Source organism: Schistocerca gregaria, chromosome 7 (assembly GCF_023897955.1).
Source record: "Schistocerca gregaria isolate iqSchGreg1 chromosome 7, iqSchGreg1.2, whole genome shotgun sequence".
NCBI classification, from domain to species: domain Eukaryota; kingdom Metazoa; phylum Arthropoda; class Insecta; order Orthoptera; family Acrididae; genus Schistocerca; species Schistocerca gregaria.
In genome coordinates, this window is record NC_064926.1 from 65,256,759 (window position 1) to 65,282,424 (window position 25,666).

Sequence of the window (25,666 nt, forward strand, 5' to 3'; positions counted from 1 at the left end):
TACATCCCTAAAATGCTGAAAACAGTATAGTGCATCTAAAAATGAAGTAGGTCAAAAAGTGCCGATGTTTTAGACGATGTCGTGGCGTTTCAAGTTGTCGACCAAAGGTTAATGATTCATAGATGCAAAAAACAAGGCAGACATGGATTATAATCTTAACAAGAAGGATTTTGGATCAAAAAATTCTCTTTTTAGTGCATTTACATGCTTTGAAATGGTTACAAAAAACTGTTCTCTATCTTACACTATGCTCTACATCGAAAGTTAAAATAATTTCGCTATTCTTAGATGTTTAATATTTTTAAAATAGATATTTCTGGATTCCACATTATTCACTTGTACACTATGATCATATTTTAGCATGTGGTCATTGTTGTGGTTTTTAGTTTCACGACTAGTTTGATGCAGCTCTCCATGTTATTCTATCTTGTGTAAGCATTTTCATCTCCAAATAGCTACTGCAGCCTACCGGTATATCCACTTGAACCTGCTTACTGTGTTTGTATCTCTGATTCCCTCTATGACATTCAGCCCCCCCCCCCCCCCTCACACACACACACACACACACACACACACACACACACACACTTCCCTTCAATACTAAACTGACGATTCCTTTTTGTCTCAGAATGTGTCCTGTTAATGGATTTCTTCTTTTAGTAAAGTTATTCCACAAATATTTTTTCTACACAATTCTGTTCAGTACTCCCTCATCAGTTATGTGATTTACCAATGTAATGTTCAGCATTCTTATGTAGCACACCACTTCAAAGGCTTCTACTCTCTTTTTGCCTTACGTGCTTTGACTTTCCTACAAGGTTACAGTGGACTTGAAAAGATTTCTTAACAGTTAAGTTTATATTAGACTTTAACAAATTTCTTTTTTTCAGAAATGCCTCTCTTGCCATTGGCAATCTACATTTTACACCCTCTCTATTTTGGCCATTACCAGTTGTTTCACAGCACAAATGGCAAAACTCGTTTACTACTTTTTATGTCCAATTTCCTACTCTAATTCCCTGCTTTGCTTAGACAATATTTAGTTACCCTTGTTGGTGTCTGTCTTATGTTCTCCTTTAAAGAAACTATCCATTCTGTTCAACTTCTCTTCCAATTCCATTGCTGTCTCTGACAGAAGTACAAGGTCATCGACAAACCTCAAAGTTTTTATTTTTTCTCCCTGAACTTTAATTCCTACTCCTAATTTTTGTCTGGTTTCCTTTAGCAGCTTGCTCAATGTACAGACTGAACAACATTGGGGATAAGCTATTACAAACTTGTGTCACTCCCTTCTCAATCACAGCTTCTATTTGATTCCCCCCAACTCTCATAACTGCCATCTGGTTTCTGTAGAAGTTGTAAATAACCATCTACCCCTTGTGTTTTACCTCTTCCACCTTCAGAACTTCAAAGAGTGAACACCAGTGAACACTTTCAAAAACTTTCAGTAAGTCAACAAATGCCATAAACTTACATTTGAGCTTCTTTATTAACCTATCTTCCAAGTCATAGGACCAGTAGTACTGCATCCTACATTTATCTGGAACCCCAACTGATCTTCCGCAAGGCTGGGATCAACCAGTTTTTCCACTCTTCTGCAAATAATTTGTGTCAGTATTTTGCGACCAAGACTTATTAAACTGATAGTTCAGTGATACATCTGCTCTTTTTGGAATTGGAATTATTACAGTCTACCTGAGTCTGACAATATTTCCTGTCACATTCCTCTTGCACACCAGGTAGAACAGTTTTCTCTTGTTGCCTCTCCCAAGGCTATTTATCCTCTATTCCAAGGACTGTGTTTCGACTTAGTCTTTCAGTGGTCTGTAATTCTTCTCATAGTATCATATCTCCCATCTTGCCTTCCCCTGTGTCCTCTTCCATTTCTGTAATACTGGCTTCAAGTTCATTTCCCTTGTACAGCCTCTCTCCCCTCTATATATTCCTTCCAAATTGCAGGTTTCCCTTATTTGCTTATTACCGGTTTTCCATCTGAGCTCTTGATATTCATACAACTGCTTCTCTTTTCTCCAAACTTCTCTTTTACTTACTTGTAGCAGCTATCTATCTTTCCCCTAGTGAAATATGCTTTTAAATCATTACATCTGTCCTCTACCCATTCCTGATTAGCCATTTGCAATTCCTGACAATCTAATTTTTAATGTTTGTATTCCCTTGTACCTATTTCATTTGCTGCATTTTATATTTTCTCCTTTTATCATTTAAATTCAGTATTTGCTGTGGTATCTAAGGATTTCTACAAAGCACTGTATTTTTACTTATTTGATGTGTGTCCACCTTATACTAATAAAAAGGCCTAATGCTGCCTGGAATCTGGAAGTCTTCCAAACAGTATTACAATCACTTCTTCCCTAGATCGTCATTTACAACTAACAGCACATATGATAAGATCACAAGGCAATGCCCCGTTTAAAAGAGCAATCAAAACCATAAAAGCCTTGCTGCAAATGACACACTGAAAACACCTCTATCATTTCACCTATTAGTGTCAAGGACATTTTACTGTGGTATTTAATTTTTGGCATTAACAATGCTGTAAAATATGCCATTTTTACTTTCCCCATAACAAATTCAGTAGCTAATCACATAAATTTCACACTTTCCTGATGGTTCCAATGTGGTGTCAAAATTTATTTTGTTTAGTGGTGTACAAGCTGGACAACAACTTATGCTATCAGTTCCACTCACTAAATGTGTTAATGCATAAAATTATCTATTTCTTTTGCTACTAAAACAACATGTCTTATTTTTAATGAATTATGATTATTCCTTAAGTGAAGTTTTTAGTTGGTCATTATGTGATGTGTAACATGTAAATAATCTACTGTACCTGCTGAGATATGATAGGTGGCTGAATCTGCAACTGCGGAGGAGGTTGTTGAGCTACAACGGTAACATGTTTAGCAGGAGAACCCATTCCTTGATAACCAGTGGGACAAAGGATGGATGAAACCAACTGATGCTGATGAAATGGATCACCACGTGCAGCATTGGTGTACTGCCGTGCTACCGATCGCCCATTGTACAACTGATACTGAAACAGGCAAAAGAACATAATACAAATTAAGGTGAATTGTGTGTTGATAGCCTACATAAAAACTATGTCACAGGTGGCAAACACAAAACTAATTTCCGGAAAGTAAGCTTCTCTAAGAGCAAATCAACTCCACCCAAGATTTACTTTGGAATACCAATAAAATGTAGAAAACATATGGGCTTTCACTGGCCCACATGCAAGCAAACACGCACCACGCACGCATAAACCCCCCCCCCCCTCCCCTCTCACTCACTCTCTCTCACTCTCTCTCTCTCTCTCTCTCTCACACACACACACACACACACACACACACACACACACAAATTATTCAAAAATTTACACTCACTCACTCACACACACACACACACACAAATTATTCATAAAAATTTACTAGATCGAGTACTAAAACTAATCATGTAATAAAGATCTTCAGCATAAAAGATAGGTTTACATCCTGACAATGCACAAAATGTTTTGAAGTATGAAAATTTGTACCACAGAGGGCTGGTCACTACTTAAGCTGACCTCTGTCCTATTGTCAGAACAAAAAACACTGTCCATTAAAATTTGCACACTAAGAACCAAAACCAGGATGTTCTTTCATAGGAGCAGAAGAGTCATGCTCAAGAAGACAAGGGAGAGTAGTTTCATCCTGGCTCTGTGATCAGGAGAAAGAATGTCAGATGTACATTGCTGCTTTCACCGTCTGCAGATTCTTGTTTCTCAGCACCAGCCTCTCTTTCTCCTACAGGTGTATATATCTGGCTCAACATCAAGATAGTAGCATACAACAGGACTACCATGTTCACCAATTTCAAAATCCTCACAGATTTTCTTCACTGTTGGGACAGCTTGCTCAATTCCTCTTATCCCCATCATGTGTCGTAACACCCAGCACGAAGTGATGTATTTCTCTCCTGTTGAAGCAGAAGAAGGAGTTCTGTATAATCTACATCAGTTTTTCTGCTGGTTAATTTGCCAAAGAGCTTTCACACCACCAAGTGAATAATGGAAAATGAGAAACTTATTTTTCTGTCGCATCTCATATAGGTCAGTACCTTCAGGAATGGGTGCAACCAAGTGTGCCACAATGTAAACATGTATGGCAGGTAGATCAGTAAGACGTAACATCAAACTAACCACTGATTAGTCAAAGGAGTTTCCACACGTGGATTTTTGTATCTGCACAGGACACTATAATACTGAGAGACCATCACTGTAGGCACAAATGTAAGTATATAAGCTGACAGTGTCACAACGACAGAGCCAAGGAGCTAAACCCCGTAAGAGGTAATATAACTCAACATGCGAGCAGCAGAGTATCAAACACCAGAAACAAGCATAGAAATAGCATGAATGTCTGAAGACTAGCATGCAGAAATGGAACATGGTGCAAGCCAAATACTAGGTTCGAGGTAGCTGACGTCGGCAGAAGAACTGACTGACTGACCCTGACCTATCACTGCCGACAGGTGAAAATACGAGTCAACAGTTCTGCCCATATAATGCTTCACAGGCATTACGCCCATGCAATATTTGTGCCAGTTCATCTGCACTCATACTGATATCTGCTGGCAGGGATACAAAACAGATTACAAGCAACACTTGTCAAAACATTTATCTGGTTCGCTCCACTTGTTGCAGGTTTGCTCTTGCCTTCTTCATCTAATACTCCAGTGCCCTAGCAGTATTAAGTTTTTTGCATATTTGCTGAATTGTCATTCTTGCTAAGCACCACCTGTTGGGATACCTTTGTTTGTATAACTCAACCAGTCTCTTTGCATTCCTTCTGCATTTCGGTAAAGCACTAGCATGTGTAGTTTATCTTGAGGTGTAAGTAACTCGCTGAATAGTAGAAGCACAGAGTGGTCAGCAGATGCATTCAAAAGAGAGAGAGAACTCTTTATCAATCTCTCTCTCTCTCTCTCTCTCTCTCTCTCTCTCTCTCTCTCTCTCTCACACACACACACACACAGACAGAGGGGTAGGCGCGTGATACACGGGTACGGAGCTCATGGAGTGCAGCGCACGATGATGATGACACAAAAGGGAAAACAGTTGGATAAAAGATGTGTGGGTAGTAGGTTAATGGAGATTAAGGCCAAAGCTTCCCACCTGCATAGTTCAGAAAAGCTGATGGCATGAGTTGTGAAGCATCCATTAAACTCTAGGATGTTATGCCCTGCTGCACATTGTGTTATTAGATGGTCAATGTAATTCTTGGTCACAGTTTGGCAGCCAGGGCTTTGATTATCTATAACCCTGCCTACAAATGACGAACATCCTACACAAGATCCTTCCCACTACTCCTAAGGCCCACAATCTTACACGAGATCCTGGTCCATACGTATAAAGCTCCCATTCCCAACCCCACGCCTGAGGGGTCTTATCCCTGCGCAACACCCCGTGCACGACCTGCCCAATCAACCAACCCGGCACTTCCTACTCCAATTCTGTCACAGGACTATAATACTTTTGATACCAATGTAGCAAAAAATATATACTTAAATACATTTATAAAGCATTTTTAGCAGCAGTTCAAAAAGTTCAATCTTTGCACTGATAAACACAATTTTAAAAGAATACCTGCTACAAAATATAATACAAAATAATACACAGGGAAGAATGAAAAACGGAAAATGAAATGGGTATAATGTGTATAAATCAGATATAACACAAATGGAACATATAAGACTGTAACAAAAATGAATGAATGGATAAATAAATAAATAAATAAATAAATAAATAAATGCACAAAAAGCTTAAAAAAATAACAAACCAGGTTTTCATATCCGGCCCTGTCTCTCACCAGGCGTTGTACCTGATTGCTCAGCTGATTGTTGAACGTTAAGGTAACATTGCCATTGGAACTGGGTACAAAGTTGACCAGAGGAGGTGGTCCAGCCTGCGCTGTCTGATGATGAGATGTCGTTGATGTACCATTATATCCATTGCGACGGCAAACTTCCATCATCTGAACGCTAGCTTTCACATTGTTGCAATGTGCATAGTCTACAAGATGTGCCAATGTCACAAAAGCATGATTGAGTGCTTCACCAGGTGTGATGCGACGCTCCTAAAATTTAAAAATTACAACTGTGTGTTAGATAAGAATATTACAGAGGTTCATATGACTAAAATGAATTACATAATGTTTCTATATCTAACCATCAGCTTCCAAATTACAACTGTTCTGGCCAACTTTTATGTGCAAAATTTTGTCTACTATGACATAAATATTGCTACCTGGTCCATTGTCAGCATTCTTTTAAGAAGATCGATGAACTCCCTCCGATCAGCTTTCTCAGCAAGGAGTTCTCCACCTTCCAAGTCTGTAGGAACATTTACTTGACCAATGTCATCAAGGCAATTGAAAATGTATTTTCTTGCTTCCTTGGACTTTATTCCAGTCTCTGCTTCATGCTCTTCAGGAGTCTGCAAAAGAATAGGATACATGCATACTTTGAAAACCTGCAACAATATATCTGAGACATTGAAACTAGACTTTCACGATTCAGCAATTCACTAATACTGAAGGTCACAAAAGATCAACGTATTTTGGACACAATGGAAAAAATTAATGAAGAAATGAGGAATGACATACAAAATTATATGACATTTAGAAAAGAAATCTATTTTGTCTTAGTTCGCATATACATTCATAAACATCTGAGAAAAACATGTTCAGAAAAACAAGAGAATATAAATAAAAAAAGCAATAATGGGAGAGTAAACTCAAGTCCTCCTTTTTCTTACTGGGGCATCTCATATTACGAGGTCCAGATATAAATAAATAAATTAGTGGCTTGAAAATCTCACAAAAATTTGATGGTTGGTGGGTGAATTCCCTAATGTTTAGTGGACTCAAAAATACTTTACTTTTTTAAAAAAAAATTATCATTTGGAAATGGTTGCAATTTTTTTTAAAAAATCTCAATTTTTGAACAGCCGTATTATATTTTGTGCTATTACACTATATAGATAGTATATTAATACTTTGTGTTCAAGTTATTAATATGTCTATGTTCCTCGAGGAATCAACGGAATAGAAGATAAAGAGGAGCCTCAATTGTCATACTGAATTTCGAATTTTAATACTGTAAAAACTCTGTTGTAAAAATCTCTTTCAGATTTGAATATGGTGATTAAAATTTGCCGAAAATAGGCAGTCCATATATTAATTACTGTGGCCTGTACGAAAAAAAAAAAAAATAAATAAATAAATAAATAAAAAACCTGCTCTAACAACAAGATTCTACTTTTCATAATAAGAGATCACTCTCCTGCTGACATCAGTGAAACACAAAGTGAAATGATTTTTGGCAGAAAACCAATACCAAAATATGTTCTCAATGACAGTAAGTTTATTCTCCTATTATCCATGCCTTACAGCGATGGACTGCTCCAGTATCAGCTTCCTTTTTACACATTTGACATGTTACAGCCACACTCTGAAGCAAACATTAAGCCCACTCCCTCTCCATCACACACCTAGTCAGTTGAGATGAAATGTAAGTCAGTTTAACAATAGGAGAAACATAAGGGTGTACAATCTGCAAATGGTTCTTGCCTAATAATGCATTGTGGAATTCATAGCAGCAGCAGCAGCAGCAGCAGTACGAGTGATTGTGTACTAACCTTCAGTCGCCAAAACGGATATGTGCTGTCCATGTCTCTATAAAAAAATTTTGTAGTTTTAGAGGCGTTATTCAACATATGCTCTGTAGGAAGGCCCTGAGTCTGACTGATGTATCTAATCTGATCATATTCCGAAGACCCTGGGTAAAGTGGCCATCCAAGAAAAAGTTCTGCAACAACACAGCCTAACGACCACATGTCAATTGCCTCACAAAAGGGCAATCCTGAAAAAGAAAACACCTAATTTTCATAATGTGGAAAGAATTTGATTCTTAATGTTTACCTAAACATTAACAGAGAAGTCAGACAACAGAGAATTCACCTCAGTAGAGAAAAAGACTCACCTAATATTATTTCTGGTGCTCGGTAATAGCGACTTTGCAGATAGGTATTGCAGACAGCCTTGCTTACATGAGACGCACTTCCAAAGTCTATTACCTTCACTCTATAAGGCTGCCTCACAGGATCAACCAGCATGATGTTCTCAGGTTTCAAATCAGCATGAATGAGACCAAGTTGCTGTAAGAACATGATAATGTTACTGACAGAAAATCTCTCTACAAAGCCAAATGTTATTTTGTGCAGAAATTTGCTAGCCAAAAAAAGCATTCTATTAATTTAGATAATACATTTTTATTGTCTGTGTTATCACTATCATGTAGCAATAAAATTTCTGTCAGGAAAAGATGAATCTATTTTAGAGCAAATTGAAGTGCTACCACCAAATTATTATTCAAAAAAAGAAAACCACCTCTTATCCAAGCCTCATTGCACTGAATGTGTGTGCTACAATCAAAGTAAGAAATGTAAGAAACACCTAAATAGAACTACTTTTGTTTGGTGGCAAGCAACAAAAATGCAGAGCTGGGGATATATGGAAAGACTGCTTAACTTTGATTTTACCTGTAATGAACATGAGTTTATGGTTGTAAAAGTCAATGTTACAATATTAGCTCAACCACCTACTTCATCATCATTATTATTTTGGACAGTTTCCAGCCCCTGGCCAGGTCTGTATGGAAGATAATAGGCCTCTCCATCATCTTCTGTCTTGCCACCACCTCTCTGTCTTAACCTTGGTCCAGTCTTCTCCTTTCTTCTGGATGCATTACTCTACTCCTTTCAGCCATCTGTGTCTTGGTCTTCCCCTTGGTCTCTTTCCTTCCAGTTTCATCTCATGCATCCTCCTGGGTATCCTCTTCTCCTTCATTCTCGTAACGTGTCCATACTACCTTAGCCTTGATTTCTGTATCTCCTATCTCCTCCTGTAATGGTTCCACCTTCATTAACCCTCTGATCCTCTCATTTCTTAACCTGTCTTATCTTTGTCACTCCAATACTGTTTCTCAAGAATGTCATCTCACTAGCCTGTACTTTGCTTTTCTCTCTTCCTTTCATAACCCAGGTTTCTGATGCATATGTCAGGATTGGGGCATAGTATGACCGGTATATAACCTTTTTACTGACTTCCCTGCCACAAACCATTCTTCTGTTCAGCCCAAGCCCATCTCTCTCCTCCCACCTTCACACAGCTCACACTTCCTTGGTACATTTCCCTTATCCTCCAAATAATCTGTTTTGCTGCTCCTCTGTTCTCCAGGGCTTCCCACACTTTGCATCTTCGAATGTTGCAGTGTTTCAATGTACTACGAAAATCTGACTGGCAAGACTGTTAGGGATGTTTGTCAATAAGGCCAACTCTATGTTCTGAATTTTTTCCTACCTGTGAGAAGAGATGATTGCTAATAGTAGCTTTTATGAATTGTGAATCACATGCAGTATTCTCTTCACTATAAGAATTATACGAATATAAACATTTTGCCATGTATTCTTTCGTGTTTGCTGCTATCTCATTTAAAACCTGTCTGCCTACTAAACTACGAAACTAGAGTGAGACAACAGCAAACACGGAAAAATATATGTATCATGTAATGTTTAGATTCGTATTATTCTTATGCCTAATAGTGATACAGTCAGAAATGAAGCATGGCAATTGACTAGATTTTTAAATCTAAGATGACTAATTTCTATGCAGAATGTAATGTACTAAAGAGGCGCCTGCAAAGATTTTCAAACAGAGAAAATTTTCGCTAAACTTTCATTCAGAACATCTTCTATCATACGCAGTTTATTATTTGGTTCTTGTTGATTATTATCAAGGAAAGCAGCAGTGTAGGTAACAACAAATAGCAGTCTCTTGCCATTGCCATTGTTCCACTCTCTCTCTCTCTCTCTCTCTCTCTCTCTCTCTCTCTCGTAATTGTAAGCGGCGGTAGCATGCACAGAAGCAAGCCATGCCACGAGCGGCGACAGGCCGTAAACACTCATTATCAGAATGCGACAAACAATGCATGACACAGTACAGAAATGCATCTTCAGCTTAGAGTGACGTAAACACCTATAACAAAGAGAACGGTACTTATCAGATCAAAGAAAAATAAGCAAACAATTCAAACCAGATGGAGCATGTGAAAAAGATAGGGTACCCGTATAAATATGGATGGAGCGCCTGACACATAGCAATGGCTACCTGGAAAAGCTCAACTGCTAAGCTAACATCTCGAACCAAACTACTGCAGCTGTATCGTCATTCATTCGACCTAAATTGTGTCTCATATTACAATGGACCAACTTCGTTTCGATTTGGAAGCGTGGCCCTAAAACTTTTACCTTCCCCTGGAATTTCAAGTCTCAAATTTCAGGTGCGGCTTAGATTCGGGAAAAATTTTTTCCTTGATTTTGAGTCTCATTTTTCAGGTGTGGCTTAGATTCGAGTAAATACGGTATTCCATAATCATAGTGCTGTTCCTGCAACTGTCTTACAGCAAAAATTAGGTCCATTGTGGGCCTTCCTGTTCTGAAGCCATGTAACTCTTCTCTCATTCTTCCTTCTAATTTTGCCTGAATTCATGCTCCCAAAATTTTCTCAAAAATATTTGCACAATGACTCGTCAATGTTATCCCCCCATAGTTCTTGCACTGTTTTCCATTTCCCTTCTTAAGTATCAGGACAATTATTCCCTTCTTCCAGTCTTCTGGGATCATCATTTGTCTCCACACAATTTTCATTACTCGATACAGCCATTGTAACCCCACCTCTCCTGCTGCTCTCACCATCTCTGCACTTGGCTCATCCAGGCCTGGTGACTTCCCTCCCTTCATCTTGCCCAATGCCTCTTCCACTTCTCCCCATGTAAGATCTTTTTCTACTTGCTGTTCTTCCTCATCCAGGTCTCCATTCGGGTTCAGGAGTACTTCAAAATACTTCCACATATTCTTGAGTTCCTCCTTATTCTCTACATCTTGTCCACTTTTGTTCACCATTCAAGCATAATCTGTCATACCGTTCTCAACCACCTACTTACAGTGTAAAAAACACTAGAATTTACATATTCTGAAGGTTAACTATTCACCATTAGAACTGCTGTACAAGAACTTCTAAAAGTGACCTATATAAAGCATAAGCAACAGAAATAAAAATAAAATAATGTGGCTACTTCCCCTTCCAGCAGTGTCTTTGTAAGATGCACATACACATCCATCACTATTTTATCAGATGACGATGATCTGGATGTACAACTTGGTTGCAAGGAAAGCAGCAGCATTATTTTATTTTCTTTGCTCTTGTTTACACTTTATACTGGTTGCTTTTAAAGTTTCTGCTGATAAAGAAATGACCTTTGAAACGCATACATTTAAGTGTTTTTTACACTGTAAATAGGTGGCTGAGCCGACATTTGAACATTAAGATTGCTTAAAATTGGGAACTGAGTGATCTTTTTCATCAAGACTCTGATTCAAGTGCAGTTTAAGAATAAAATCTTCTAGCATGCATGCAACATAATGTAACAAAAGCTATGGAATGAAGAATGAAAAAAACTATATTCTCAATTAGTCTTCAATGACTCATCACACAAGAATAATAAAATTACAGAGAAACCTAAATTTTTGAACTTATTGTCAAAGTCCAACTGTAATTTGTAAAGGTAAAATTGGCTAAAAGTACATAAGTTATCATCACTTTTCATTCAGTAATTCTATTGATCTAGGGAAACTAGATTAAAAGTGACAGAGGCAAGTCCATAATTTCACTATACAGAGAGGTCCAGAAAAATGTAGACACTCTTTGATAATCAGTACTAATGGAACAAAATGATATACCACTACAATTCTTGCATGGAGGCAAAGTTATTTTGTGTATTCAAAGTGACCTCCCTTAGCAGCTAGACAATGTCGATGCCACTGAAGTGTCTACTGAACTACAGCTGTCAGTGTTGCCAGTGTGATAGCCACACAGGATGCCTTGATAGTTTCTCACAGCTCCTTCAGTGTTGCTGGCTTCTACAGATAACTTCATTTTTCAAGGTTCCCATAGGTAGAAGTCAAGAGGTGTGAGGTATGTATACTATGGTGGGTACTCAACAGCTCCTCTTCGACTTATCCATTGCCCAGGTAGATTTTCATCAAGTAGGCTCTGATATCTCTGCGGTAGTGAGGCGGAGTGCCATCTTGTTGTAGGTAAAATCTTTCATTTTCAAACACATCTCAGATGGTAGGTAAAATCAACATTTGCAGCATATGAAGATACACCTCACCAGTTGGGGTACCTTCGAAGGAAACTTTTTGAGGTGATCTAGTAAAATGTTGCAACACAGCAGTGGTGGAAGCTGGACTTTATGTTTTTGGTTGGCCAGGCCTTTCCGCACATCCTCAACAGTACCATAGGCTTCAAATTTAGCACGAATACAATAAATTGTTGTATGTGTTGGTGGCTGAGTCCCATACACATTATGGCACTGCCATTGTACCTCCATGTTTTTGTACTTCCAGTATCACTTCAATACAGCTTTGCACTGCTCAAACGACAATCTTAATTCATTCACTGCTGCACTGTCATCTGCTGGAAAGCATGCAGCAAGATCTGATGAGCAAACAATGAAGTACACTACTGCATAAAATTGCAACAATATGTCATTTTGTTCCAAAGATATTAACTATCAAAGAAAGTCTTATATTTTCTGGACCCCTTTGTATATATTCAAGCCATTAAGCCTTTATCTCCCACACATGAAGTTACAACAGTCTTAACATAATTGTTAGGGCCATGTGGAATGTGCGTGACATCTTGAGGAGAATGTTATTTGAAGTTTTACAAGTGCATTAACAGAATTAAAGAAAAACAACAGTGACAGTTACTGTCCAGACAAAAGACGACTAAGGGCCAATTGTACAAAGCATCTGACTTTGAATATTTGACCTTGGATTAACACAGAAAATGACCTCATATCAAGTTGAACTCCAAAACCTGGATTGCATAAACACAAATCTCAGATTATGTTGAAATCAAGTAGTGTCGACTTTGATGAAAACACAGAGATCAAAGTTATGTTCAAATGTAATAATCAGTTTACAATGTAGTGACATTACAAAACAACACTTTTTATTTTGAGCATATACAAACCTAGACAATAAAAAAGCTGTTATTAAAACACAAATATATGACTACACCAGTCCCAAATTGCTGAAGCTCAAAATATATTTTTCAATCTGTAAGGTTATGTTAAGGTAACTATTAGCTATTTGTGTGACAAGTGCAGATAATAATTGATCTCATAACAATTCTTGGAGACTTCTCATAATTTACATGATTAATTTAATGCCATTTTGCAAGGGTGAGACAAATGTAAATCAGAATTTTGGTTTTATGTGGCCTTTTTGTAAACGGAGAGTGGTGATACTTTTATTTCTGGTGATTGTTCTATGTAGCTAGAATGCTGTCGGACCATTCCTTTAGTCAGAATCGCAATGTCAGAGCAAGAGGTACTATCATCTGCTGCACCAATGCATTATATTCAAGAGACTCCCAACAAAGCAAGAAAAACCATCAAAAATTTTGAAAAGACTTGCGGCACAGAGTCATCACTTTGAGAAAGACTCAAGTGTACACATGGAACAAAGTTTCTACGAGGACAAAAAACAGATGAGTATGCAGCTCACTGAAATTGTCTTGAGGATCAGCATGATACGAGGGGAACATATGCATTGTTAGTCAGTTTATTTAAAATTATCACAAAATAAAGGTTTCTGAAATTGCTACAAAGACTGATGTAAGTTATGGTACTCCCCACATGATCACCAAGCAGCTGCCCAAACAAAAAAAAAAAAAAAAAAAAAAAAAAACAAAAAAAAAAAAATGTTCTGATCTACTCTAGTATATCCTCCCCAGTGCCCAAACTTATGGCCCAGCATTCTCCATTTGTTGGGCCACTACAGGAAGGAGCTGAAGGACATAGATATGACAACAATGGCACTGTCTAAGTGTTTGTGTCAACTAGCTGCTGTCACAGCCATGTTAATTTTATGAAATCGAGATGAAGCAACTGTCTATCCGCTGGGAAAAATGTCTCTCTCTTTCAGTAGACTACACAGAAAAATAAGTTGGTTTGTATGGATTTTTTTGAAGCTTAAATAAATTTACAAAAAAATTCCAGTTTATATTTGATTCACCATTGTATAGACACTAAGCAGCAGAATAAGAAAGGAAATTGTGAAACAAAGGAAAAATCCAGGATGAAAAGTAACAATATTATGAGAAAGATAGTTGTTACTCTCCATATAGCAGGGGACGAGTCACAGACAGGCACAACAAAAACAGTGTCACAAAATCAGCTTTAGGCCAACAAGGCATTTGTCGAAGAACACACACACACACACACACACACACACACACACACACACACACACACACACACACACAAGACCATAGAGTCTAGCAGCTGAAGCCAGACTAAGCAGTACATAATGGGAGAGGCAGCCAAATGGGGGCAAGGAGGAGCCGAGACTGTGGCAGGGTGGGGGAAGGTAAAGTGCTGCTAGTGGGAGCATGCAGAGATGAGGTGGAAAGAGGATAAGGCAACTAGGTACAGTCGGGAGGTTAGACGGAGAGCAGAGGAGAGAAAGGGATTAGCATAAAAGGAGAGAAATAAAAAGACTCGGTGCGTTGGTGGAATAGATGGCTGTGTAGTGCTGGAATGGAAACAGGCAAGGGGTTAGATGGGTAAGGATAATGACTAATGAAGGCCAGGAGGGTTATGGGAACATAGGATATATTACAGGAAGAGTTCCCTCCTGCGCAGTTCTGAAAAGTTTGTGTTGGCGGGAAGGATCAAGGTGGCACAAATTATGAAGCAGTTATTGAAATAAAGAACGTAGTGTGGGGCGGAGCGCACTGTGACAGGATGGTCCAGCCGTTTCTTGACCACAGTTTGCCCGTGGACATTCATTCATGCGGACAGACAGCGTGCTGGTTGCCATGCCCACACATAATTCAGCACAGTAGATCACATGACTGGTTTCACAGGTAGCCCTGTCTTTGATGGGATATGTGATCCTTCCCACCCCTCTCACAGTGGTAGTCCACCAACCACCGAACCTACACAATGTTCTCATCCATCCCTATTCAAAACCCTGCTCTCAGACCCTTGCCTCATGGAACACATCCCTGAAATAGACCAAGATACGAGACCTACCACATAAGTCCTCCCATCACCACCTACTCCAGTCCAGATACAAACATCACCTATCCAATCAATGGCAGGGCTACCTGTGAAAAGAGGCATGTAATCTCCAAGCTAAGCTGCAACCACAGTATTGCATGACAACCAATAAGTTTTCTCTCCACATGAACAGTCACCAACAAACTGTGGCCAAGAAACAACTGGAGCACCCTGTTGCTGAGCACACTGCCCAACATGACATTCTTAATTTCAATGACTACTTCACAGCCTGCACCATCTGCATCTTTTCCACCAACACCCGCTTTTCTGAACTGTGCAGGTGGGAACTCTCCCTGGAATATGGCCTATGTTCCAATAACCCTCTAGGCCTCAACATTCATTAGTCACTATCCTTACCCATCTAGCCCCTTCCCTGTTCCTATTCCAGCTCTACAAAGCCTTCTATTCCAGCAACACATCCAGTCTTTTTAGTTCTCCCCTTTTCCACTATCTCTTCTCTCCCCCACCCTCCATCTAACCTCCCGACTGCACCTAGCTGGCCTACCCTTTCTCCACTTCGACCCTGCATGCTCCTGCTAGCAGCACTGCTACACCCCTACCCAGCTATCCCCCCCCCCCTCCTCCTCCTCCCAGCCTCATCCTTATACCCACCCAGTTGCCTCTCTCAACAGGTGCTGCTGCTCATAGTCTAGCTTCAGCTGCCAGAGACTCTGGTGTGTGTGTGTGGGGGGGGGGGGGGTCTTCGACAAAGGCCTTATTGGCCAAAAGCTCATTTTGTGACAGTCTTTTTGTTGTGCCTATATGCGACTCAGCATCTCCAACATATGGTGAGTAGTTATGTTGGTTTTGCCTGCAACCAATAACATCTGAACATCGCTTACAAATGTACTCTCTGGGCTCAAATAGCAGCAACTATGAAATGAGTACTGCTACTGAACATGCATTGATAAACAAAATATAAGCAAGTCATTTAGCAAGGTGTTATTTATCAAGCATTGATTACACAATTGTTTTGGTAGCCCAGAACGCGCATTCTGGCGACTCCAGGTACATTCCTTGATTTTTTTTTGCTTTTTACCCCCGATTTGATACTACTACATCTACTGTATTTATCATACTACTTGCTCTGCTCTACTAGTCATATTCCGTTACCCACCAGGCCTCAACCTCCGCTAATTTCAAGTTGCCGCACCTCGTAGCTCACCTGTCATTCTACAACATCTTTGCCTCTCTACTTCCGTCTCGACTGACATCTCTGCCCAACCTATTTGCATTTACATGTCTGCCTGTGTGTGTGTGTGTGTGTGTGTGTGTGTGTGTGTGTGTGTGTGTGTGTGCGCGCGCGTGCGGGTGGTGCGCAAGGGTGTATACCTGCCCTTTTCCCCCTAAGGTAAGTCTTTCCGCTGCCAGAAATTCGTACAGACAGTTTTGTCAGCGGAAAAGTGAAAGCCGTTGTCGATGCTCCAGGAGTAAAGATAATCAAGGCAGCGCTGAAGATGCCGCTTAGTAATACAGGTCTGCTGGGAACTGCAATAGATGGCAAAATTGACAACAAAAAGGGAACCGGAGATGCCCAACGAGAAACAGGTCATTATAGTGTTAATAGCAATAGCAAAGAGGGCGATGCTCAGGACGGAATCCTGAAGCACACCATTTTACGGAATAAAGGTGTCCAACAAGGCAGAATCCACAGGCACCTCGAAAACTTGGTCTTTTAAAAATGCCTGGAGGAAACAGGGCAGGCTCCTGCAGAAGCCTCACATGTAAAGAGTACGGAGGATTTAAGTTCTCCAGCAGTTGTTGTAGGCCTTCTCCAAATCAAAAAACACAGCCACAGTCTGGGATTACCGCAGGAAACCATTCATGACATGGGTGGACAAAGTAACAAGATGGTAGATGGTCTACTGCAGAACGCTGAGTTTGATATTCATACTGTGCATTCGTCAGTAAATTGTGAGACTCCAGCCACCACACCAGCCGGGCATGAATCATACGTTCCATCACTTTGCAAATGCAGCTGGTAAGAGAGATGGGGTTGTGTCCTTACCAGGCTTAGGTATGGGTATGACGGTGGCTTTACGTCAGCATCCGGGAAGGAAATTTGCCCTCTGTCCAGCTGCGGTTGTATGTGTTAAGCAGAAGCAGAGAAAGATGCTGCAACATCTGATTGAGGACAGCGTCTGGCCCTGGGGTGGAGGATCAGGATGAAGTGAGAGCATGAGCTAGCTCTGTCATAGAACGGTAGCATTGTAGCACTCACGATTCGGGGAATTGAAAGGTATTACCCAAGCCTCCTCCACTCGTTTCCAATGGAGGAAGGCAGGGTGATAGTGGCAAGAGCTTGAAACTTCAGCAAAATGGCAGCCCAAGGTATTGGAGATATCAATAGAGTCCACAATGACATCATCAGCTACTATCAGGCCGAACATTGGAGAATGGATTTTGGTCCCACAGAGCTGTCGGAAGTTGGCCCACACAACAGAGGAAGGTGTGGAACTGTTAAAAGAACTAATGGATGAAATCCAACTAGCTTTTTTGCTATCCCAAAAAATGTGACGACACTTTGCATGCATCTGTTTAGAATGAATGCAGTTTAGTTAAAAACATGGAAGCACGTCTCCGTGCACAAATTGTGCCGTGACATGCCTCAGTGCCCCAAGGGACTGGGACGTGACATGGTAAAGAGGAAGTGCGGGGAATGAAACGTTCTACAGCAGTAAGGATAATGTTTGTGGCATATTCCACCTAGTCAGCAGAACTGAGGAAATCATGTTCTTTGAAGGTCGACAGGGAGGAGTAAAGGTGCCAGTCAGCCTTAGGAAGCTGTCATTTACGCGTGCACGCAGAAGGGGTAGGAGCCAGCAAACGGATAGCACACATGAAATGGTTGCTCGAGTAGGTGTCAGACAGAATGGACTACTCAAGACAAGGAGCAAGCTGGGCAGTGCACAAGGATAGGTCCAAATGGGAATAGGTGTGTGAGGAGTCTGAAAGGAAGGTGGGTACTCCAGTGTTAAAGCAGAAGAGATTAAGTTGGTTAAGAAGGTCTGCCAAGAGGGCACTCTATGACAGGTCCTGGGAGAACCCCAACGGGGATGAAGCACATTAAAGTCACTGAGTAGCAAAAATGAGGAAGGTAGCTGCCCAATAAGCTAAAGGAAGTCTGCCCTGGTGACAGCAAATGACGGAGAAACATAAATGGTACAGAGGGCGAAAGTCAGGTGGGGAAGGAAAAGGCAATCTGCAACAGCTTGAAGATTGGTAGAAAGGGAGATGGGGTGACTACGAATGTCATACCATGCAAGCAGCGTGGCACCCCCATGAGATGGAATGCCAACTTCAGGGGAGGGTCAAAATGAATCGGGTAAGAAATAGGAAAGCTCAAAGTGGTCACGAGTGCACATTTCGTTTCCTGAAGGCAGTATATAAAGGGACACTGCAATGCTAAAAGTAGCCGTAAATCCTCTCTGTGGGACCATAAACCGCAAACATTCCATTGGAGGAGAGCCATGATTAGGAAGGGATGTAAGGGTGTCACCTCGGCGATCAAGTGACAGGCAGGGAAGAGTTGCTAATACAGGACACAGAAGCATGAGGATCCTGCTCCATGGGATCCGCAGAAGCATCAGTTTTTGCTTGTGCAGTCGCTCTGTGGAGTCCAATGCTGAGAAACTGTTATTGGTGCCACAATGGTGACACAGAAATTGGAGGGGTTAAGGTATCACAGGGCAACACTATCAAAGAGGATCTCTGAGTTTGCGAAGGATAACACCATTTGCCTTTCGTGGAGTGCTTCGAGCCTTTCCAGTTAAAGGAAGAGACAGATGTCGTTTGGCTAGAGGGATGGAGGAAGTCTTCACGGGAGTACTCCTTCTGTCCTTTCCAGCATACCAGTTGTGTAGATGGTGGCTTCGCCCTTTGAGGCAAGAGTTTGACAGTTTGTTGCACAGCTGGAAGGGGCGGATGGCGATGCTATCTTGACAATGGGCGATTTCACAACCTCAGCGCTGAATTCGAGGTCACATGTCTGCATGGCCATGTCCTTCATAGGGCGAGGGCAACAAGAACAGAACTATAGGCACCAGATGGGAGAACGCAAGGTTGGCGACTAGCCAGTAACTTGCGAGCGACTGGGTAAGGCACTTTTTCCTTTACCCAGATCAGCCCGCTCATCAAGATACACGGGGCAATCCCGAGACGAGACAGCATGGCTGCCATTGCAATTGATACAGCAGGGAGGAGGAGGTGGACAATCACCCTTGTGCGCATACCTACCACAGGTGGCTGGGTATTGACAGGACATTCTAGTGTGGTTGAAATGACGATACAGGTAAGCAGCGCATCAGGTTCGGAACATATGATCAGACTGTGACAATTTTATAGCCTGTTTTGAGCTTGGGCGGAAGCACCACTCTATCAAAGGTGAGAAAGAGAGTGCAGGTGGGCACCAAGGAGGAATCTACCTTTTTCATTACATGATAGATGGCAATGACACCCTGATCAGACAGGTAAGATTGGATTTCGGCCTCTGTTAGACCGTCAAGCAGCCTGGTGTAAATTACACCACAGGAAGAATTCTAAGTTCTATGGGCCTCGATACGAACAGGGTAACTGAGCAGAAGTGAGGCAGCAAGCAGCTGTTGCGCTCTGAATCAGAAGTGGTCTCAAAAAGCAAAGTGCCATTCTGTAAACAAGAGCAGGATTTCACAGGGCCGGCAACTGCATCAACACCTTTCTGGATAATAAACGGATTTACCATGGCGAAGGACTGACCATCTGGTGAAGGACACATTTCTAGTACTCCCGGTTAATTGTTTGTGCTCCAGGCGTAAATTCATAATGCACAATACCGCTAGAATCGAAAAAAAATCAGCAACATTGTCTTCATGTTTGACCAACTTTGCCATGCTTTTTTCTATCTTGGTGAACCGGATCCTCCATTGCAAGGACTGCACTTTGGTTTCAGGATCATATCCATACACCCACAATTTGTCACCTGTAATTACCCTATTTAACAAATCTGGGTCATTTTTAGTCTGATTAATCAGATCTTAGCACACTTCAAGTCGGTATTGTCTCAGGTCACTTGACAACGCTTTTGGAACGAATTTCGCAGGCACTCGATACATGTTGAAATCTTCAGTTAAAATTGACTGAATTGCATAGAAACAAGTTCATCAGCCATCTCCCTAATTGTAAGTCTACGATCAGAGCACAGTAAGTCATGAACTTTCACAACATTTTTATTTGTTTTTGAGGTGGAAGGACAATCGGACAATGGTTCGTCTTCAAATGATTTGCAACCATATTAAATCTGTTGAAACCAGACAAAAACATTTGACTGACTTATACAATTATCTCCAAATGCTGTTTTTAATAGTTCATAAGTGTCAGAAGCCGATTTCCCGGATTTAAAACAAAATTTCACACAAACACATTACTCTGTTTTTTATGTCCTTTTTCACTCAGACAGAATCTGGCAACAAGCCCTAACAGACCCGAACTCAACCAGCTGCCACAATGAAGTGAATAAAGGAAACACAGTTTCCTGTCAGAGGGCGTTCAAGGACAAGATAATGACTCGCTCTCCATCCTCCATGTACCTGCCCGCCAAACCAATAAGCAGTAGTGGATCCATTCTTAGAATCTCGTATAAGCAATTTTCACACCTCATACAAGCAATCTCAGACACTAAACTTAATAAGACCATTTTAAAATGCATACAAAGCACCTCATATGACTTCAGAACGAAACAATGTCTATGAAGAAAATACAGAACCAACAGAAAATGAAAGTAACAGGAGTCACAATGTAATGACTGCAGAATTTACTAATGATGTATTTCCATAGGAACAGTTATGTCTTTTGCTTATTGCCCACAGTAATTTATCAGGTTTTTTTCCATTTTATTGTATCCTTATGTTGACCCAATAGAATTTGAAGCAACAAATCTTTTCTTAAAGGAGAAAATTTTGAAGATCACTGCTTTTTCTCTTCCATCTTCCTCCACCTTTGTAGCATGATTAAGCTAGGTGGTGCAGTGGTTAGCACACTGGACTCGCATTTGGGAGGACAATGGTTCAAACTCGCGCCCAGCCATTCTGATTTAGGTCTTCTGAGATTTCCCTAAATCACTTCAGGAGAATTTCAGAATGTTTCATTGGAAAGGGCTTGGCGAACATCCTTCCCTAATGCTATGGGATTTATGACTCCACTGTTTGGTCCCCTCCCCCACAAATCAACCAACCAACCAACAAACTTTGTATCGCAACATCTTCAATCTACAAAGAACAACCACTGTCGGTGTTCAGAGTGTAATAAGCATGTGGGTATCTTTGCTTTGCATTTAAGTGTTTAAGGATGCCAAAGAGGTAAGGTCATCAGTCTCCTATTCACCCACCCATGACAGAAGCAGTGTACCCAATCTGTCTAGATATAAAATAAATTCTGGGTGTAAGTGCGAGAAAGTGTTCAAAATGTTTGCATACCATGCATGCAAATCAGAATATGGGAAGCAGCCAGGTATTCACCTAGTGGGCATGTGGGAAACCACATCAACGCTGGCACAGTGACCCCTTGTTGTTAACACACAAGGTAGATTCTAACTGCAGCAAGCAAACCACCCCATCCCAGAAGTGGTCGTGTTAACATGCACACTACCAGGTCAGGTGTTGACAGCCAATTTTAGTGACGTTGCCAAGTAGGTTTCTTGCTAATTTAAATGAACATTGAATCTCCTACACTGGATCCAAGTTTAGTGTTATACAATAGGAAGAGCCCTGAACAGAGTTCAATTTCTTAAGTAACGTCAAATTTTACCACCAGTCAGCGATGTTTGTACAACCAACTCTAAATAAACAGAACTGACTGTACTCAAGTGTCCTGGATCAGAAGAGTGTGAACTGTTTTTCTTGTAAGCCCAAGGGACATTGCTATACTACCAATATGCCTTAAGCCCAAGGGACATTGCTATACTACCAATATGCCTTGTTACACCTTCATGTCCAACAAAATTTCAGTGCCTGGTAGAAGGTAGGAGACGAGGTACTGGCAGAAGTAAAGCTGTGAGGACGGGGCACAAGTTGTGCTTGGGTAGCTCAGTTGGTAGAGCACTTGCCCGCGAAAGGCAAAGATCCCAAGTTCGAGTCTCGGGCCGGCACACAGCTTTTATCTACCAGGAAGTTTCAAAATTTCAGAGAACACTGAACAACACAGGATCTTTGGGCGGCAAATCAGATGGTGGCCAAGTCGTGCAGGCTCATAACCACTTCTGTTCACCGATTAACATGCCCCTCTACATGGCCGACTGAAGTACTGGTGACGACTCAGCACAACATCTATTCGTTGGACTGATTGTGTTACGACTGGGACTGCTTAAGATCTGAGTATAGAAATGTCTGCCTACCACTATTACTTTTTACTTCAGTAGACTACGATACTATCTGGCTACAATTCATAGGATCAGTAAATTTTATGAACTCTGTGTCATTTATTGCGTGTGTCAGAGTATTCAAAGATATGACATGCTTTAGTCAGCAGCAACACAATGCTTTGAATTCTTCTACGTGAAAACAGCAAAGACTGTCGTGATTGACAAGTAGGAGGAACAGTGTCAATTGTTAATTGTATCCAAGATTTGAAAATGGTTTTTCGTGATAAAAGTTAATAAAACAACATACAAAAACTGAACTAACATAGCCTACATTAGGTAGAATGAAAGCTGTGTCAGGTATCTTCTAAATATCTCTCTCTCTCTCTCTCTCTCTCTCTCTCTCTCTCTCTCTCTCTCTCTCTCTCTGTGTGTGTGTGTGTGTGTGTGTGTGTGTGTGTGTGTGTGTGTGTGTGTGTGTAATAATCAGTAAAACTTTGGAAAGGACCAAAGAGGAAAATTTAAAACATTTAAAACTTGATGAAAACATTGCATGTACTAGTACAGTGTGAATTTTGTATGGGAAATTTAAGATGGTTTGGTGAAGAGTCCAACTGTGTGAAGTGAAATAAAATGCAGTGCAAGATTTGAGAATACTCTATGGTGGGCAGTGTGGCAAAATGTCCAATAATAGTAACATGTTAGACCACTAATACTGAGAGTATGGACATAGAATCACACTGAAGAACACTTGCTAATGTGTGCAATGTGCTCACATTATGACAGGTACATACAATATTACCTGCAGGACATACCAGAGCAAGTTTTACAGTATGACAATCCCAATAAATTAAACTATGCTTTTCAAACTTGTCACTTTTGAACATCGTCTATAACTTACCTTCAATTTCAAAAGCGCTGTTAATACTTGTTGAAGTATTGGTCGAATGTATTTGAGAGGCAAAGGGCTGAATTTATTCTGTTTCAGGAAATCATATAAATTCTGCTCAAGCATCTCAAATACCAAACATGTATGGTTTTTGTGCTGGAAGCACTCAAAGGCTCTGACAAAATTGAATTCGTCTGCATTTTCTTGGCTAAGGCGAGAGAGAATGCTGACCTGTAAAGACAATCAATAATAGTGAGCTCTGGTAAGTAGAAAGCAAAACATTTACTATGTCTATTTCAACATATGGACATAAGTCCTTTCAAACTTACTTCAATTTGACCCTGCCGAGCATATGATGGATGATTCTTGAGTATTTTAATGGCAACAATTTCATTTGTGCCTTTCTTCCAGCACTTAACTACCTGTAAACATTCATAAAAATGGCTGCATGAAAAAACTTTTAACATTACTAAAATGAAGTCAAAAACAGAGGAATCAGACAGACTGACAACAGTATTTTAGAATAAAGTATCTCGAAACTTCCAAGCGTCCAACTCAAAAATCTACTTCGATGTCTGTTGCCACAGTGATAAAATTGTAGATGAATACAAGTTAAAGGATGAAAAAGTAGTGGGCGAGAGACTAAATCAGTGAAGATGCAAAGTCAAGAAGCATATTCAGATCAAACAATCAGTTGTAGGCAACAATTACATAACACAAAAGACTGAAATACTAACTACCTGATGAGTGAATCTACAGCTTAATTTATCTCTCTCTGACAATTGTCTCATAAGCTACTATCTTCCTTCCCTTCGCAACCACATCTGTAATTTGTTTTTCTACTTAACAAAAAAAGCCGCTGTGAAATGCAGCAAAGGAAATTTCAGTTCAAGCATCAACACCTGTTAATGAACACTAAATAAGATGATGTGAAAATAACTTCCGCATTTATTTTCTCCTCTACTGACAATTTCACCACTAAAACTGTTACAAAAATGGTTTTTAGTGTTTCATAATTTCTGAAACTCAATTGCTGTCTGACTGTCAGATTATTTCTTTAATTTTTTTAGAATACTGTGTAAAGGAAAGCTTACAGTCGCTAACCCACAATACCGATGACTATGGAAAAATACAAGAAACTTGAAAATTTGTCCACATAACAATGAAAATAATCAATTACTGATAATATAATGTAAATGGAAACAAAAAAAATCTTCTCACAAAGCGGCAGCAGATGAACACTTACCTTCTCATCACAACCGGTAAGCCTCTCATGACTTGTGCTCTGGGTGACTTTTCTAAACTGTACCCCTTTCCCTAAACCTCTCCAGGTCTTTTCCTTCATCCCTCTTCCCTCCCCTTCAACTCTTCTGCCAGAAAGCTTGTAAATCCTTTTGTATGTGCGTGCTGCTGCCACTAGGTGAGTAATTTTTTTTATATATCCATTTATATTATGTTAAAAATCTGTCAATTTTTTAAAATATATCTCACCCACCACTCACACACATGATATCATTACCTGTTTTGACATCTTAGCATGTCCTCATCAAATGATTTGAGTACACAGAAAATACAAATTAACAGCTTAACAGCTATCATGGCCAGTTCAGCTGTGCTTAGTAGGTAACACATTCAAATCATATGGTGGTGATTAGCTAAAAAGTCAAAACCTGTAATAATACCATGTGTGTGCCTGGAGCCTCAAATATTTATTCACACATTTCTTTTACAAAACAGTCAATGTGTTCCCTTAATGCAATAACTCTAGTCAGCGTGAAAATTTTTCATTCAACACACACGTTATTTTGCCCATTATTTACGACACCTTAAAGAAACACTTTATACACAGTTTCACCAACAGCATCACATAATGTGGCCAAGAGCCTCTGGCACGATATATAGCAAACACTAATTTTTTTCATTGTTGTGGAGGGAGGGGGGGCGTGGGGGGAGGGGGGGAGGTGTCTTCTTCACAGCAGTTAGACCTCTGAGAAATATGGTCCTCATAACCATAGAATTACATTATGTATGAACGGTAGCAAGGGGCGGGGGGTTAGACCTCTGAGAAATATGGTCCTCATAACCACAGAATTACATAATGTATGAACGGTAGCAAGGAGCGGGGGGATAACAAACACTTGGTATTTCATAACAGATATCTCTACAATTTTAATCATGGAATTCATAGTGTACTT

The 25,666-nt window shown here is 40.3% G+C and overlaps 1 protein-coding gene across 12 annotated transcripts in view; it reads right to left on the minus strand.

The window, feature by feature from the left end:
- The window catches only part of LOC126282220 (homeodomain-interacting protein kinase 2), a 176,535-nt gene that overhangs the window by 99,856 nt on the left and 51,013 nt on the right, over positions 1 to 25,666 (minus strand). For 7 of the 12 annotated variants that reach the window (XM_049981777.1, XM_049981778.1, XM_049981773.1 and 4 more), the window contains exons 4-10: positions 23,801 to 23,893; positions 23,484 to 23,702; positions 8,041 to 8,215; positions 7,697 to 7,920; positions 6,302 to 6,493; positions 5,838 to 6,134; positions 2,852 to 3,055 (exon numbers count right to left, since the gene is read on the minus strand). In XM_049981777.1, coding sequence (XP_049837734.1) covers positions 2,852 to 3,055; positions 5,838 to 6,134; positions 6,302 to 6,493; positions 7,697 to 7,920; positions 8,041 to 8,215; positions 23,484 to 23,702; positions 23,801 to 23,893 — 1,404 coding nt within the window. The remainder of the gene's footprint in view (positions 1 to 2,851; positions 3,056 to 5,837; positions 6,135 to 6,301; positions 6,494 to 7,696; positions 7,921 to 8,040; positions 8,216 to 23,483; positions 23,703 to 23,800; positions 23,894 to 25,666) is intronic. The other 5 variants (XM_049981775.1, XM_049981771.1, XM_049981780.1 and 2 more) reach the window with 1 other exon arrangement.